Below are 18,886 nucleotides of genomic sequence, written 5' to 3'. Positions count from 1 at the left end.
CAGAATTTTATTTCTTTTTATGGCTGAATAATGTTCCACTGCAGGTATATTCCACATTTTGTTTATCCATTCATCTACTGATGGACGTATGGATTGTTTCCATCTTTTGGCTATTGTGAATCATGCTGCTATGAACATTGATGTACAAGTATCTGTTTGAGGCCCTGCTTTAAATTCTTTTAGGTATAAATCTAAAAGTGGAGTCGTTGCATCATATGGTACAGAAGAATCTGTATTTTAATTTAAAATAATATTGCTATTAGGGTAGAATGTCAAGGAATATTTACAAGTAGGGGTAAAGGGCTTCCGAGTGCTAAGGAGGATTTGTTTACTCTGTCTCCATATAAAGCTGGCCCCAAATTGAAACCATGGTACCCAAAAGCTGAAAAGAGCACACTAGCACAATAATACCTCATTTATCTTCAGGTCACTATCTGCCAATATTACCTTTCCAGAAAGAAGCTAAGAAGCAAACAAAAAGTCATATATTAAAGTCTATACATACGTTAGTGAAAGAGGACCTCCCTCAGACTTTACCTAGTCACTTGCAATTTACTCAGTTTTAAGAAATTTATGTATCTGACTTTCTAGCCCACAGAAGGAAATCAGTAACTGAAGGACAGCAAGATTTCTAAGAGCACATATATTGACAGCAAAAAGGAAGGAAAGAGCGGAAAACATACAGAACAGGCTTAGATGACTCAATGAGGGATGAAGCAGCAGCTCTCTCTCCAACTTCAATAGCCCTGAGGGCTTTTTTCTTCTAAAATGATAATTAAGTATGTTTAATAATTATAACCAAGAGAATTTAAAAAGAAAAAAGCACAGCCACGCCTATTTCAAAATAGTTACGTTCAAAGATCACTTCAAAGTTAAAGGGGTAAGCTTCAGATCTCTGGGAAGCTCATACGAACACAAAATCTGACATTTTAGTGACAGCAAACACCAAAATGCCAGATATTGAATAAAGTGCCCGATAATCAGATTTTGATGTCAGTTTGGAGTATTGTTTCTTTCAAACCAAAGTTCAATTGTAGTCATTTTAAATGATACGTCAGATATCATTTATGCCAGGCAAAGCAAAACAGGCCTACATTCCAGTCCTCCCTGGGTTTTGATTTTTTTTTTAGTGAGGAAGATCAGTCCTGAGTTAACATCCGCCAATCCTCCTCTTTTTGCTGAGGGAGACTGGCCCTGGGCTAACATCCGTGCCCATCTTCCTCCACTTTATATGGGACGCCGCCACAGCATGGCCTGACAAGCGGTGCGTCGGTGCGCGCCCGGGGTTCCGAACCTGCAAATGCTCGGGCCGCCGCAGCGGAGCGCGCGCCCTTAACTACTGTGCCACCGGCCCGGCCCCTCCCTGGTTTTTTAACAACATTTTTTTTTGAGGTATGATTTATAATACATAACATTCACCCATTTACAGTTTGATGAATTTAGTAAATTTATACAACTGTGCAAGTATTACTGTAATCCAGTTTTAGAACACTTCTATCCCTTAAAAAAGGTCCTGTGTGCCCATGTGCATAACTGATTAATCCTTGCTCCCAGAACCAGTCCACTACTCACCTGCTTCTGTGTCTATAATTTTGCTTTCTTTAGAAATCTCATATAAATGGAACCATAGTCTTATGTGTCTGGCTTCTTTAACTTAGCGCAATGTTTTACAGTTCATCCATGTTGAACTACTGATGCGTACAATAACATGGATGAATATACCATATTTGTTTATAGACTGTATGAATTATACGGATATATCACATTTTGTTTACCCATTCATTTGGATTTTTTTCCGGTTTTGGGTTATTATGAATAATGCTGTTATAAACATTCATGTACAAGTCTGTGTGAACATATTTTTCATTTTGCTTGTGTAAATACCCAGGAGTGCAATTGTTGGGTCAAAATATGGTAAGTATGTGTTTAACTTTTTAAAAACCAGACGGTTTCCTAAAGTGGCTGTACTATTTTGCATTTCCACCAGCAATGTATGGTGGTTCCAAGTTTCTCCATGTCCCTGCTAACACGTGGCATTATCAGTCTTTTTGATTTTAGCCATTCTGGTGAAGGCATAGCGGTATTGAACTTTTATTTATTTATTTATTTTATTTTATTTTTTTTTGAGATTTTATTTATTTATTTTTCCCCAAAGCCCCAGTAGATAGTTGTGTGTCACAGCTGCACATCCTTCTAGTTGCTGTATGTGGGACGCGGCCTCAGCATGGCCGGAGAAGCAGCGCGTCGGTGCGAGCCCGGGATCCGAACCCGGGTCGCCAGCAGTGGAGCGCGCTCACTTAACCACCAAGCCACGGGGCCGGCCCAGTATTGAACTTTTAAAACATCTTTGTTCACATATAATTCATATACTATAAACTTACCCAATCCAATGATTTTTAGTATATTCACAGAGTTATGCAATCATACATATTTATCCTTCTAATATCACACTGTCTTGGTTACTGTAGCTTTATAATGAGTTTTGAAACCCAAGAATCTAAATCCTACAAATTTGTTAGTCTTTTCTAAATTGCTTTAACTATATACTAGGCCCTATGGCTATTTTATGACCAGCTTGTCAATAACTACAAAAAAAGCCTGTTGGGATTTTGATAAAGATTGCATTAAATTTATAGATCAATTTGGAAAGAACTGCTATCTTAACAATATTGAGTCTTCCAATAATATATATATCCATTTATTTAGGACTTCTTTAATTTCTCTCAGCAAAGTTTTACAGTTTTCAGTACATAGGTCTTGAACTGCTTTTGTCACTGACTAATTGCCCCAAGGAACTCAAGGGAGGTTTTGGAAGCATTTAACTGTTTCTCCAAATTGGCTTTTTTTTTGTTATGTTGAGATGCAATCACCAACCACCCTGAACCAGACCGAGCCCCACTGCAAGAACAGCACCTGCACAGATGGGCCAACGGAGCCTGCGCAAGCGAATGCCCATCTCTCCCTTTTGAATACTCATTCTCCATCCAAAATAAAAGGCCTCTGCTGTCCCACGCTTGCGGAGAGCCACGACTTTGGAATATATTTCCAAATATATTCCATGTGGTCTCCTATTTGCTGCAAATAAACTCTACTTTGTGCAACAACTACTTCTGGTGGAGAGTCTGATTTTAACTCACCAGGAAGCAAACCCACTTTGGTTTGGTGACACTTTTGCTAACTTTATTACTAAGTATTTAAATTTTATTGATGTTATTGTGAATGTATTTGTTTCCTTAATTTCATTTTCAAAGTGTTTGTTCGTAGCCTCCCTTCTTTTGAACAGATTCTTAATTTGATAGAACTCTGATGAACTAGATAAATACTCTTCCTTCACAACTAAAGATAAAAGCAGCTATCTCCTGCAAAAATAAAGTTTAACCACACATTATGGGAATGGCCTCAAGAAGTTTAACTAATTTCTCTGAAGAAGAAAAATTTAATATACCCAAACCACAGTATTCTTGAGGATTTGAATGGATTAAAAAGGAAAAACCAACACTACTACTACTACCAGTGGTTCCCTAGCTATCAGGCATGTATTCAGCTGCCAATTCACCCTGGTGGGTCACAGGAGTGCAAGTCTCTTTAGACTGTTCATTGTATATGTTAATTGCAAACTGCCTTTATTACCTTTAACAATAAAGATAGAAAACTGGTATCTCCTACCGTTAAATCTCTGCCAAAATAATTTCTTCCATGGTTTTTTTTTTTTTTAAAGATTTTATTTATTTATTTTTCCCCCAAACCCCCAGTATATAGTTGTACGTCATAGTTGCACATCCTTCTAGTTGCCGTATGTGGGACGCGGCCTCAGCATGGCCGGAGAAGCGGTGCGTCGGTGCGCGCCCGGGATCTGAACCCGGGCAGCCAACAGCAGAGCGTGCGCACTTAACCACTAAGCCACGGGGCCGGCCCTCTTCCATGCTTTTAGTTTGTATCTATTCTGCTCTGTGCTTGTTCAGAGCATATGTACAGATCTAAAGTTGTTGTTGTTGTTGGCTCTGCCTTCGAGCAGAAATGAGATGTGTCCTTTTCATGACAGAGGGAACAAGTCACACTCTTTAATTCTTATTACCAAGAATACCCACATCTGTGATACTTACGACATACGGATTTCCTTTTGGTCAACCACAGAGATTACCAGTATTTAGTTAAATAACTTGCTTATTAAAGTTACTTGTCAGTGATTTTGAAATGTCTGTAATAAAGTTATTCATTCCTGCTGGGACTTTAAAAGAAACTGGAGCACTTTTACAAAACACTCAGGCTTGGGACCTAATCCAGACAACTGAGAGGATGAGGCTTGGCAAAAGTATTTTTTCAACTTTTCACTAAAGAATAGGGTACGTACAGAAAAGTGAACATCATAAACGTACAAATTTTATAAATATAGTTTTCATAAACTAAATACACCTGTGTAGCCAGCACTCAGATCAAGAAACAAAACATCACTAGCATTCCAGAAGACCCCTTTATGCTGTCTTCCAGGCAACTACTGGCCCCTCTGCCAAGGCACTATGTCAACACTCTTTTTAAAAGGCTCCTCAGGGATGGGCAATAGATGTTAGCTCAGGGCTGGTCTTCCTCGGCAAAAAGAGGAGGACTGGCATGGATCTTAGCGCAGGGCTGATCTTACTCACACACACACAAAAAAAACCTATAAAAGGCTCCTCAGGTGATTCTAATCTTCAGCCAGAGCTGACTACTACCTCTTCCCCAGCCAGAGAAGGTCTGAGACAACTGACCATCAAGAGAACTAACCCGGGCCGGCCCCGTGGCTTAGCGGTTAAGTGCGCGCGCTCTGATGCTGGCGGCCCGGGTTCGGATCCCGGGAGCGCCCCGAGGCACCACTTCTCCGTCCAACGCGAGGCCGAGTCCCACGTACAGCAACTAGAAGGATGTGAACCTATGACGTACAACTATCTACTGGGGCTTTGGGGGGAAAAACTGAATAAATAAAATCTTAAAAAAAAAAAAAAAGAGAACTAACCCAATGAACATGCTTACCATTACATCTTCTAGATTCTCTCAATACAGCCAAGTCATCAGGGAAATCACCAGAAATTTAGCTCACATGCAAATTTTAGTCGAGCACTTATAAAAATGCCTATGTCAAAATGGACACGTTAAGAATTCTACATTTTTGGCAAACTTCTTTCAAAATCACTGCACACATGTTATTATTCAATGTCCTTTATTAGAATGATCAAGTTTCTTCTTCAAAGTCAAAGTTAGGGCAAGTTTTGCTCCTCTGATTGGCAAGTAACCTTTTATTAGAGAGACTTGTAAATTGTAACCCACCAAATTTCCTCTTTGATCAGGGCTGCCAGAAAGAACTAAAGTAGTTTTCCTTGGCCTAAGTTTTCTGACTTAATTCTAACTCCTAGACCCCAATAATAGTCCCATATTACTTATTTTTTCTTTTACCCTTTGTTTTAACCACTATCTGTAACGTTTGCAAGCCATCTCAAATCTTGAATATCCAGGCAAAATGTGTGAAAATTATTTATTCTTTTCTCATTGTTTCTGTTATTATAGCATCTAATAAAAAACTAGTCCAGATAAACACAGAGTTGACAAATTCCTTGTAATTAGCATATCCTACATTTGCTCGAGGGTTGTTATTTAAACTGAAAAATGATCTCAGTGAACTGTCATTAAAAAGGGAGAGGATTTGCACCTCTAAGGAGAAGACTGATTAGAGGAGAAACCAATAAAAAAAATAAGGAAGTTGGCTGGCTTCCAAGAAGTTATTTTTAATTAATTGAAATTTCTGACTAAACACCACTTTCCTGTATCCCAAAATGCAGGGCAACAAAGTTCTACTGCTCAGCCTGGTCTAACGAACAGGGAATAGGGCTGGCAGTCAGGAGACTCTTGTTTAATCCTGTCTCTTTCAATCAAGAGATAAGTTTTGCTTTCAAAGCACCTGGGGATCTTGATTAAAAATGCAAATTATGCAAAAAAAAAAAAGTAAATTACAGTGGGTTTGGGGTGAGGCCTAAGAGTCCGCATTTCTACCAAGCTCTCAACTGATGCCATGGACCACACTCTGAGTAGCGAGACTAGATGCTTTTGGGTATCATGTAACCTTCCATGCATTAGATTTTATATCTGTAAAATGGAGGTAATACTACGTCACGTATGCTCAAACAAATGATACATATATAAAGTGATGTATTTACATTAAAGTGCCTGGATTCCTAAGGAAATATATAAAGTCCATGTATTATTATCATCTCCTTACCCTCCTAAGGGCCTTTTACTCCAAGCGATAACTAAAAAAAAAAATGTGAAACAAGCATATTTTAAATACCCATGTGTATAAATTTTTTTTTTTTTTTAAAGATTTTATTTATTTATTTTTTCCCTCCAAAGCCCCAGCAGACCGTTGCATGTCATAGCTGCACATCCTTCTAGTTGCTGTATGTGGGATGCGGCCTCAGCGTGGCCGGAGAAGCGGTGCGTCCGTGCACGCCCAGGATCCGAACCCGGGCCGCCAGCAGCGGAGCCCGCGCACTTAACCGCTAAGCCACGGGGCCGGCCCCCATGTGTATAAATTAATGTCTAAATTATTTAGCCTAGGAAACTCTGATTCTAAAGAGAACACTGATGCAGGAACACAAAACTACAAAACAACTACATATATTCATTGATTCAAATTAATGACCCTCTCTATACCAGCTCTTTGGATTGCCAGGAGGTACAGAAAATAGGCCTCCTATGTGGGTTCTTCCCTTAAGAGCACAATGGAGTTGAGGAGGAGCCAAGATATGCATTAAAATCATTAAACAAGATAATAGCTAATTAAGTATAAAAATAGCTGCAACAGGAAATCAAATGCTAAAAGAAAAGTCATCAATGTGACTAGAGGAGACAGAAAGAATTTATAAGAGGCAGGAATTCACGTGGCAGTGAAGAGCAAGACTACTGCAGTTAACTCCTAATTATTCTGCCTGCTTTCTTTGTTATCAGCCCACCTTTGCCCCCATCCCACCAGTCGATGCCTCACCAGCAGCCACAATGATCTTATTAAAATGTAAATCAGATCATTTCACTCCTCTGCTTAAAATCCTCCAATAGCTATTTAGAATGAAATGCAAACTCCTCACCAAGGCCTATAAAGCCCTAAATGATGTTTCCTTTACCTCTCTCTGCTTCATCACCTCCTACCACTTCCATCCTGCATCTATTGGTTTTCTCAGCTCCAAACCCAACCTTGCACACTGTGCTTTGTGAAGGGGCTCTGCAAATGACCTTTCTTGCCAGCTGGCTTCCTGTTAGGTTCTGCCAGCAGGGGTCACTGTAGGGAAACTGGAGGCAGGGGAAGCCTTCCTAATCTTCCACCCTGGGCAGCAGCAGGTTCAGTCTTCAGCTTCTTTTAGAACTCCCAGAATCAGCCTCATTATGCCTCCTGTAGCCTGGTGGGGTGTCTCCACAGAGATCTGAGCAACAGCTGCAGAAGGGTCCCTCCTTCAACCTCTTTCCCAGCCCTGGGGGGGGGGATGGTTGTCAATTTCTGGTTAATTTCAACATACTCTTTTTTTGTTTTGTTTTGTTTTTCCCCTCTTGGAACTAATTCCTAAATTAAATTCCCACTCTTGAAGTATCTAATGGAATTTCAGTTTTACTGATTGGATTTTTTTTTTTTTATTTTTATAATTTTTATTTATTTATTTATTTTCCCCCCAAAGTCCCAGTAGATAGTTGTATGTCACAGCTGCACATCCTTCTAGTTGCTGTATGTGGGACGTGGCCTCAGCATGGCCGGAGAAGCGGTGCGTCGGTGAGTGCCGGGGTTCCGAACCCCGGGCCGCCAGCAACGGAGCACGTGCACTTAACCGCTAAGCCATGGGGCCGGCCCTACTGATTGGATTCTGAATGACATAGCCCCTCACTGCCTTCACCCCATCCACACTGAACATCTTTGTCCCTTGAATACCGAGCTTGTTTTCATCTCAGAGTCTTGGCAACCCTGTTTGCCTGAAGCTTCCTCCGTTCTTCACACGGCTGACCCAATTGCAGTTAGGTCTCTGTTCAACTGTCACCTCCTCAGAAAAGCCTCAAATGACCACCCTGTTTAAAAGCATCTCCTGGGCAGGCCCCGTGGCTTAGCGGTTAAGTGTGCGCGCTCCGCTGCTGGCGGCCCGGGTTCGGATCCCGGGCGTGCACCGACGCACCGCTTCTCCGGCCATGCTGAGGCCGAGTCCCACATACAGCAACTAGAAGGATGTGCAACTATGACATACAACTATCTACTGGGGCTTTGGGGGAAAAAAATAAATAAATAAAAATTATAAAAGCATCTCCTAATGAGTCTTTATCCCCTTATCCTGCACTATTTTCTTCCCACCACTTACAACACTCTCAGTTGTATTTGTTGCTTTATTTGTTTAAATGTTTACGTAGTTCTGAAGGTAGAAGGGCTGAATTCCTTCTTAATTTTAATTTATAATTTAGAGCCTCCCTCCACCTATTTCCCAAAAGATCTAAAGTGCACAGGATTCAGTAAGAAGGTGGAGTGGCTGAGGAATGAGAAGGGACATGCCTAGTTTACAATGACAACCCAATAATCAAATGTAAAAATCTTGGGAATGGCTAAAAATAGAGAACAGGTTCTATAAATAATAATTTTGTGAAAATTGTACAGAACTTATTCCTTTTGCATTATAAATCTCTTCGTGACTGACCTGTGCAGCAGAGATCTTGGCCACTTGAATGATTTTTTCCATGGAAAGGTAGCTCTGTTGAGAGGGAGCAGGACCAATGGAATATGCTTCATCTGCCTGTTTAAAAGATATTACACGTTTAAAAGACCACACAGCTAGTACACACTAGTACACCATATACAACTGCTGCAGGGTCATTTTATTATTACAGTCATGCGTCACTTAACAACAGGGATACATTCTGAGAAATGCGTTGTTAGGCGATTTCAGTGTCGTGCGAACATCACAGAGTGTACTTACACAAACCTAGATGGTATAGTCTCCTGCACACCTAGGCTATATGGTACTAATCTTATGGGACCACTGTCGTATTTGCAGTCTGCTGACTGTGTGATCTGATGTTGACTGAGACGTCATTAGATGGCGCCTGACTGTATAAATAAAAATGCTAGCTCCCCAAGAACAATGCAAGAATTGAGAAACAGAAGTACCAGCTCATGTCTATGTAATAAAAATAAGCCAGTTTGGAATCTTTTACATGAAGAGGATGCCAACGCTTGATTTTTATGTATAAATCACACACATTAGAGTGAAATTAAAGTGCCTGAGGTTAGAAAGCAACAGGCATTAGTCATGGTATTACTAGCAACAACAATAACCTTAAATGTATTTAATGTCTGAAATTTACAATTTGACAACAGAGACAAAATATACAATAGATTATACAGCAAGAAATAAAATTACAAAGTTTACTGACATTTATATAATTATTAGAGTATGATGAGAATGCTCCTTCTATACACTTGTGAACTATTTTATACTGTCCCTTAAAACTCATTTTATCATAGCACCCCTTGAAGCAGACCAGATAGAAGACATTCATAAATTCAAATATGTACTAAATGCCTACTATGTGCCACACTTTGAGGTGGGAACTGCCTGTACGGCAGTAAACAAGACAAATGTTCCTGTCTAGAGGGAGAGACGGACCTCAAATATACATTCACACACTTAATGACAACTGTGATAAAGGCCATGAGGGAAGAACAAAGGACATAACGCAGGTAAGAGGAAGACTGCTCAGGCCTGCGGGTGGTCAGGGAAAGGCTGGGAGGGAAGGTCAGAGAAGGCTCCTCCAGAATGATCAGGACTTGGCCAGGCAAATGGGTGGAGGGTGTGGAGTAGGGAAGAGGAATGGAGGTGGGGGCAAGCCTCGCAGGCAGAGAAAACAACATATTTGAAGGTCTGAGGTGGGGAAAAACTGGCCCATTTGAGGGCTGAGGAGGCTTGTGTGGCTGGAACACAGCGACCAAGGGGTCAAGGGACCGCAGACTCAGCCGGATAGATGAGAGGCAACAGATTTCAGAGGGCCTTGCGGGAGGCTAAAGCTTTGGATTTTATCCCAGGGAACACATAATGAGATTTTTTTTAAGTTTTCTTTTGTTTGTTTAATTTTTAATTCCACAAACATAAACCCATTCTTATTCAAAGAATGTGAACAATAAAACAAAGGCAAAGGAGCCCTTTGGCACTGCCCCTTTCCCTTATTCCAAGCCCCTTCCAGACATAACCACTATGCTCAATTTGGGACATACTTTCCCCTACTCATACTCTTATTTATTCATATACATTTACACAAACACATATGGTTTTAGTTTTTGTTTTTACACAAATAGAATCAAACTATATAGAAATCTTCTGCAATTGCTTCTTTCATTAACAGTATGACTTGGGAGCTCTTTCCTTGCTAGGACACATATGTCTACCTCATTTTTTATAACAATTGCATAATGTTCCACAGTATGGAGGTACCTGTGTTCATTTAATCATGCACCTCTTAATGCACATTTATGTCGTAATGGCAAAGAACTGGATGCCAGCAGCATTCCTGCATAGCCCTATTTGCACATACATGTGAGCATGTCTCTGGGAACAGATCTAGGGGAATATTTGCAGGGTTGGGTTGAAGGATATGACATTTTTAATAGCTCCTGGTTAATCATCCCTTGAAACGGTGTCATCAATATACATTTCCATCAACATGCTAATTTCTTTTTTCTTTTTTTTTTTTTTTTGGTGAAGATTAGCCCTGAGCTAACATCCGATGCCAATCCTCCTCTTTTTGCCTAGGAAGATTGGCCCTGGGCTAACATCCGTGCCCATCTTCCTCTACTTTATATGGGACACCACCACAGCACAGCTTGACAAGCGGTGCTTGGTGCGTGCCCAGGATCTGAACCTGCGAACCCCGGGCCGCCGAAGCAGAGCGCCTGCACTTAACTGCTATGCCACCGGGCCGGCCCCCAACATGCTAATTTCTAATGACATTAACCAACACTGAATACTATCCATCTTTTAAATTGCTAATCTGGTGGATCATAAAAAGGTTTAAAGCATTTAAAGCAGAGGAGTAACATGAAAAAGTTCTGATTTTAAACTATCAGTCTGGCTGAAATGGAGAAAATAGATTGTGGGATGGGGTCAAGAGTGGAAGGAGGGAGACCACTTAGGAGGCGACAGCATTGGACCAGGCAAGAGATGATAATGGCTTTGACTTAAGGTGCAGGTGGTTAGAGGGCAGAAAGAAGAGGAAAGAAACGTTTGGGAAGTAGAATTAACAGCATTTGATTGTCTAGATGGACGAGGGTGAAGGATGTAGAGTGGGAAGGAAGAGGGAGGGAGTTCAAAGACTCCCAGATCTCTGGAATTATTATTTTCATGCAATGGCGTTGCCATCTACTAGGTTACGAAAGTCTGTGAGAAAAAGCAGGTTCAGCACAGATGAAAGGTCACGAGTTCAATTTCAGACACATTAGTTTGGTACCTGTGACATATCCAGGTGGAGATGCAGATGTATATCCAGTTGGATATACCTGTACCATGCTCAAAAGAAAGTCTGAGCTAGAAACAGAAATTTGGAAGTTTTTGGCAAAACCATAGGATTAAATAAAATGATCCAGAGTGAGAGTACACAATGAGAAAAGAAGAAAATGGAAGATTTTTGAAAAGAAGAGAGAAGGACTCCAGAGCACAGGCAGATGACTGGCCTGGGATGGGAAGAGGACGGAGGCAGAGGCAGGCAGATCAGCAGATTCTGTAGCAGGAAGATCACTTCTATTTTCTCCACGAAATTAAGTTCATCTGTTGAGGATAGGTGAGTAGAGGGAGAGTCAGAGGTTGGAATGGAGCAAAACAGGTCCGAGATAGTCACTGCACAGAATGAGAAAGAAAAGCGGCTAGAGGGCCACACAGCCTACTGTGCACTGCCAAAAGCCCAGGTGAAGCTATGAATTTATGTTGTTGCCTGGAGTCTTGCTGTGGGCATGAAGAAGGCCAACAGTTCAATTCATCTATGGTTGGCTTTTGTCTGGTGGATAATAACTAGTAATAATCGATAACACCTACAAACCTCAGGGAAGTAGGGTCCTTTTAGTTATAATTTTCCAGTTAAGCCAAGGCTCTGGAACATTAAGTGACTTGTCTAACATCCCTTGGTCAGTAAGAGGTAGTTGCTAAGACTAGAATCTTCATCCTTTTCCTTGTACGTCAGGGATCTGGATATGTACCACTCAAAGTATATGGTCTGTGGATCAGTCACATCCTGTGAACTGTTTTCATCAATCCTTGGTGAGATAGGACCTTGCCTGTAAGTCAATTACACCACAAAGCACATGGCTTAGTTCAACTGGTATTATGTTTGGGAAATGTTCCCAAGAGCAATTATTAGCGAGCAGTTTGAACTTATCTACTTAAATACTGTTAACACTAGCAAAAATAAACTGTTAACATAGAGATCTAAAATACTGACACAATAACAAATACGATCACTTACAAAATCTGACTTCCAGTTTTTAACAACATACCATGTCTACATGCATGGAATTCCTGTCAGCCTCACTATAAACAGCCACGGACTGTACACCCATTTTTTTAGCTGTTCGCATCACCCTGCAGGCAATTTCTCCTCTGTTGGCAATAAGGACCTTGGTAATGTTTCGTCCTGTTTAAAACCATGAAAATCATACACAACTGTTACTGGGGAGCAAGGAATGAGAATATGAAATAAATATTCTATGATATTAACCAGCTGATAAACATTCATTTTGGTAAAATCAGCATAATAAAGCCTAAAATAACCATTTTAACTAATATTAGACAGTGCATTTCTTCTCACTGAAATTCACGATACCCTTATTAATATAAACTCTTAAATTACTCAGCTTTTTCAACTTAAAATAAAATTAAAAGATGCTTTGTTACGCCAAAGATCAAATTATAATAGCTAAAAAAAACCCCACAGAAAACCATCATAGTTAATAATAACTAATATTTAATAAGTACTTTCTATGCCCCATGTAGTCTGCTAAAGACTCAATCTGGACTTAAATCCTCACAATAATCCTATGAAGTAGATACTATTATTATTATCTCAATTTTAAAGATGAAGAAATTAAGATGGAAAGAGAGATTACTTTCCTGAAATTATACAGCTACAAGAAATGGTGAATCCAGGATCTGAACCCAGGTTAGCTTCACTCCAGAATTTGGGCTCTGAGACACTCTGCTCCACTGCCTCTATCCCTCTGAACACAGGGATGTGTGGTTCTCTTGCAATATAAATGACTATTGCCCCAGTTCACTGGCCTCAGTGCTATAACGACATGCTATTGTATTACTATATAAAATGCACTTCCATCATCACACATGAAATAAATGTTCTTTGACAGTTTATAATAGTTATTTTTCTCGAAAAATAAGGTTTTATATAATTTAAAACAATGTTTTTCAATAAGGATCTATAGAGCCCAAGAGTTGTCACAGGGGCTGCTGGGATAAAGTATGCAAGTGTGTGCGTTGGGGAGGGCGGGGCTACACCCAATCAACCAGAAGTTACACTTTAATATGTTTTACAGTTGGGAATTCCATGTAAAATTTTATTTGAAATAAAGGTTCTGCTACCTAAAAGCACTGTTTTAAAGCACTGATTCAGACCATCATAGTTATGTTTTTCTAATTCAATACACTATTAGAGAGTCAAACAGACAAAAATAACTAATATAAAATGTTCTCAGTTATTTCCCTATATATTTTAGACTCAACAGCAAGAGAGATTTGACATAAAAGAGGTGAAATCCATGACTCAATACTTACTAAGAAATTATCATAAAAATCCAAAACTTCAAAAGTATATGAGAACTGATTCTATTCTACACAAATTAAATTTTGGGATTAAATATTTCCCTTTCTCAGTTCACAATCTGAAGCAAAGTCAAATAGTACAACAAAGACAGTCAGTACCTGTGGCTGTGGCATACTTCATGGTTCTTTGCTTCCAAGCCAATCGCCTATGAAATGAATCGAAATGGAATTATAATTAAACAGGATACACGAGATCAGTCATTGTTCTTTCAAAATAATCTCAATTTTTAAAAACTTGAAACCAAGTCCAGATAACACCTGAGTTAAACCTTAAGGCTACAAAGTAACGGAATAAGACTTCCTTTGTGGAAAGAAAACTAATCTAGAAATCAGAAGTTACAGCTCTGGCTGTTCTCTCTGGCACTGTGTGTCCTTGAATAGAACACTTCACCTGCTTGCTCCTGAGGCTATCATGTGACCACAGGGTCAAAGATGATGAGAAAGGCAAGGCAATTCAAGATCATCCAGTTCAGCTTTTACAAACTCTTTTGACTAGAATCCCCAGTAAAAGCTGTATCTGACTTCACAACCGGGTATACACACGAAACAGAAGTTTCACAAAAGAAGACTTTCTCTGCATTTCGATACTTTCTGTTCTATTCCATGTTATTAAACAAAATATGCTGGTCAAGCTACAGTTTGAAAAATACCGATCTAATCCAACCCTCTGACAAGACAGGTTTGAACAATTCAGCCCAGAGAAGTAGAGGGAAGGAGCCGCACGGGGACAGCAGAAAGAACGCTGGCTGTGGAGCCAAAGAGGCCCCCACCGACCAGATGCTGGGGACCCCGGCAAGTCAGCTTACATCAGTGTTTCTCAGTCTTTTCTCCATTATCCATCCCTAATGAGAAAACTTAAATACTAAGGAATGAGATTTTGTAGGAGAGGTTGAGCTGTGAAGGGCCACAAACCATGCTAATATCTAAGATTTTTCACTCTCTAGAACTAGTTTTTGCTTTACAACTCAGGATTCAGTGTCTTCACACGATCCTGAAGATACTTCTCAGTTGTAAAGTATACAATTTTACTCTGAGTCCTTGTATTAATAAGAAATGGAGAAACATATTTGAGGTGTCTTAACTAGGTAGACATACAATTAACAACTAGACATACACTTAACTAGTCTTAACACTTGTTTGAGGTGTCTTAACTAGTTAGAAGTCCTTTAAGGTCTAAAACTATTTTTAAGTTTCGTGATACCTATTGATACAATAATTTAATACTGAAACTTTACCCAAGAGCTGACAGAAGGCAGGCCAGATTCACTTTGGGAATAAAAGTATAATACCTATTAGGTGTCAGCTAAAACGAATATACTGGGAAACTAAGAAATCGCATAAGCAATTCCACCTTAGTCTTTTCCATCCACATACGGAAGATCTGGCAAAACTATGCTTAAAACTACTAACCATTTTAGATCCTTTACAAAGCAGGAGACAAAAAGGATAAACGATGTACATTAGATACTCTGTAACTATGTATGTATGTGTACATACTTAGTATGTATATAACTATGTAACTGAACAGGACTAGTATTTCACCGGGGCAGAGATGCTGGAGGCGGGATTACTTTGGTGGATCTATACACTCATTGCCGTGACTGATGGACACTCAGTCAGATGTTGCCATCCATGAAGGGCTGGTGGGAAGACCTACAGCTTTGGTACTTGAGTTCCACAAGACGGCTTCTCAGGAGGCTACTGCTTTCCCACATCTTTCCAATTCAGCTGTCCTCACTTTCTTGATCGTTAAGGAGGGGGATCAACTTTCCTGATCTTTATAAGGTATTTTGTAGTTCACAGCCTCTTCCCGTCACACTCTTCAGATAGGTTTCTGATTAAGATTCAAGGCCTGTCCTGGGCAGATGTGTCTATAAAATGGCTGCTTCTTGGTAAATCCAGCTTAAGACTCTAAATTTCAAGGCCACTGCTGACCTAAAATTTTCTTCTGCCATTTTCTAGTGAAGACAGACAACCACACATACATACCACTTATCTATAATCGTATATCCCAACAATGTTCTGATTGGCCTATTCCATTTTTCACCATTATCTAAGCTACAACTTAAAACAATGGATTAAAAAACAAGGTTAGGGCCAGCACGGTGGCACAAGCGGTTAAGTGCGCACGCTCCACTGCGGCGACCCGGGGTTCCCTGGTTCAGATCCTGGGCGCACACTGACGCACCACTTGTCAGGCCATGCTGCGGCGGCGTCCCATATAAAGTAGAGGAAGATGGGCATGGATGTTAGCCCAGGGCCAGTCTCCCTCAGCAAAAAAGAGGATTGGCAGATGTTAGCACAGGGCTGATCCTCCTCACAAAAAAAAAAAAAAAGATTAAGAAGTTGCTTCCATGAGATAATTCTACCCTGATCCAAAGTCACTTCTACACCAGCTTATTCTCATTTCTAAAATTCCACCACTAGAAATTCTTGTCTCTGTGTTACTAGAGAATCATGATACAACACAAAATGTAAAGACCCTCCATACTGATAAAATTTTAAATTCTATATGCCATCAACAACCCTAACACTTTCCAGGGTGACAGCTACTTGAGAACAGTTCTATACACAACAGCTAAGATGTGACAGGAAGAAGGAAGAGAGAGAAAATGTATCTGCGTAGTACGCTGAAGAGCCTGGAAACCTAACAAAAGAAAAATCTGGAGAAAGAGAAGAGTTCTAGCATTGTTGTCACTAATTGTCTTATTTCGCTCTGGGGCAAGTCCTACAATTAAGTAACTGAAAATCAAAGGCATCTACAATAGCTTGTGGAAAATAAAAGTAGACAAAAAACTTGATCTAAATGGTTGAATACGCAAAGACTACATCTATGGATTGATTCATAGGCACCAGATTCTGTTTAAGCCTCTTTCCATATTTTTATTCATTTAATTCGCGCAACCCAAGGTGCTAGTATTATGTCTGTACATACTAGTATCATCACCTCCTCCTAGGTCAGGAAATTGAAGCATAGACATATTAAGTAACCTGCCCAAGGTTGCTCACACACCTAGTGAGTAGCAAAGCTGAGACCTCCTGCCTTCTGACTGCAGTATCTGCGCCCTTCAGCACCAAGCTATACTGTCTTTTCAGAGCGATGGAGGAAGATGATGATGATGAAGCAAAGGAAGATAAAGAAGCCTGCTACCTGGAAGCCTGAGGCTGTCTTCACTGCCAAACTTATCACTGAGGCTTACAGCTCAAAATTTGAAACTGATCTGGAGTCAGGTTAGCTAAAGACATCTGACAGCTTTGTTCAAACCTGCATACAGAGCTTTTGACAAAATAACTTCTCAGCCCTCTGGAAGGTAAATTTGCTTCTGTTAACTTGATTCATTCCAAAAATGAGAAAGAACTCCAAGAGTCTTGCTCTGAACTGGACACCTGATGGGGGACAGTCGAACCAAAAGGAGCTTGAGGGCGTCCTGGCTCCATTTCTTAATACCGACGTAACCTTGGGCAAGTCGCTGACCCCTCTGGGCTTCACCAGAACCGGCACTGTAACAACGCTCCCCACACAGGGAACGCAGGGAGCGCACAAAGCAAACTGTTAGCAGCTGTACAGGGTTATTCGAGCCCCTACGGCGAGGGGAGCGCGGAGACGGTAGGCCCAGCTCCACTCCTCTCCCCACGTCTCATAAATGGAAAAATAGAGGCAAACGGAGGGCTGAAGGGTGCATGGGGGGAAGGGGGAAGAAAAGGAAGGGCTGCGTGTGGGGACGTCTCCCTCTCGATGCCGAGACTGAAAGCAGACCACACGCAAGGGGCCGGCTCTTCCTTCTGCCCTCTCCTCCTCCCCCTCGACCCTCGGCCCCTCCGCACCTCCCCGGCGCGCACGAGTCCACGTCAGACACTGATCCAGCGCCCCTCCACCCACGGTTACCTCGGCGGCAGCACCAGGCTCGGGACACGCTGCCACCGGTTCCTCTCCGCCGCCACCAGCAGCACCGACACCGCCGAGGCCGCCGCCATGCCCCTGCAGCCCCGCGGCTCTCGGACTCCCCGGCACGCCAGCTGCGTCCCACACACGCAACACCTTTCTTCCGTCCCGTCAAGCCTCTTGTCCTCCGCCGGCCACCGTCCAGGTCAAAGTCAAGCAATGGGCGGATCCTAGAGCGGTGGGGGCGTCTCCGTCAACACCAATCAAAGAACAGAGCAGAGATTTGGGGGCGGCGATTGGCCAATCGGGCCGCGTGCCCACGGAGGTATGGTCCTGCCTCCTCCGCACCTTGGGCTCGGCGCCCACTCGCGGAGGGGTCGCCTCTCACCTCAGCCGCGTTAGGCCCCATGGTCCTGGATCGCTGTTTCTTCCCTTGGCCCGCAGGGTTCCTTCGTTTTTGTCGGGCTTCAGGGAGAAGAGCCGCGTGATCTTTATCAGTAAAGCTGCCAGGAAGTGAGGGAGGCGGAGTTATGGGGAAAAAGTCAAATAGAGTAAGATACAAAATTTTCTAGTGTTCTCAAAAATGAAGAAAAAATAAACTAATATAAGATAACTAAACTAAAATAAAAATGTTATAACCTCCTGAGCTTTTAAAAAAGTGTTTCAATTGACTGTTGGGAAAAAGAGAAGTCAAAACCAAAATTGCAGAATATCTAGAAAATAAAGATACTGAAAACACTACATGTAGATGCTTATTTTTTTTTTTTTTTAAAGATTTTATTTATTCAGTTTTTTTCCCCCCAAAGCCCCAGCAGACAGTTGTATGTCATAGGTTCACATCCTTTTAGTTGCTGTATGTGGGACTCGGCCTCACGTTGGACTGAGAAGTGGTGCCTCGGGGTGCTCCCGGGATCCGAACCCAGGCCGCCAGCATCAGAGCGCGCGCACTTAACCGCTAAGCCACGGAGCCAGCCCTGTAGATGCTTATTTGATGTAGCTAAAGCAGGGCCCAAAGGAAAATTCATAGAGAAGGTATATATATATATATTTTTTTTTTTTTTTGTGAGGAAGACCAGCCCTGAGCTAACATCTGTGCTAATCCTCCTCTTTTTGCTGAGGAAGACCAGCTCTGAGC

At 41.3% G+C, this 18,886-nt stretch overlaps 1 protein-coding gene across 1 annotated transcript in view; it reads right to left on the bottom strand.

Moving 5' to 3' along the window:
- MCCC1 (methylcrotonyl-CoA carboxylase subunit 1) overlaps positions 1-17,924 on the bottom strand; it is a 57,859-nt gene extending 39,935 nt beyond the window's left edge. Inside the window, exons 1-4 of the mRNA XM_004424678.3 lie at positions 17,755-17,924; positions 13,968-14,014; positions 12,533-12,669; positions 8,691-8,786 (exon numbers count right to left, since the gene is read on the bottom strand). Coding sequence (XP_004424735.1) covers positions 8,691-8,786; positions 12,533-12,669; positions 13,968-14,014; positions 17,755-17,843 — 369 coding nt within the window. The 5' untranslated portion in view covers positions 17,844-17,924. The remainder of the gene's footprint in view (positions 1-8,690; positions 8,787-12,532; positions 12,670-13,967; positions 14,015-17,754) is intronic.
- Positions 17,925-18,886: the final 962 nt, after the last annotated feature.

Source organism: Ceratotherium simum, chromosome 15, assembly GCF_057802395.1.
Source record: "Ceratotherium simum simum isolate JZ-2026a chromosome 15, ASM5780239v1, whole genome shotgun sequence".
In the NCBI taxonomy this organism is placed as follows: domain Eukaryota; kingdom Metazoa; phylum Chordata; class Mammalia; order Perissodactyla; family Rhinocerotidae; genus Ceratotherium; species Ceratotherium simum.
This window is presented reverse-complemented; position numbering and strand designations above follow the sequence as displayed.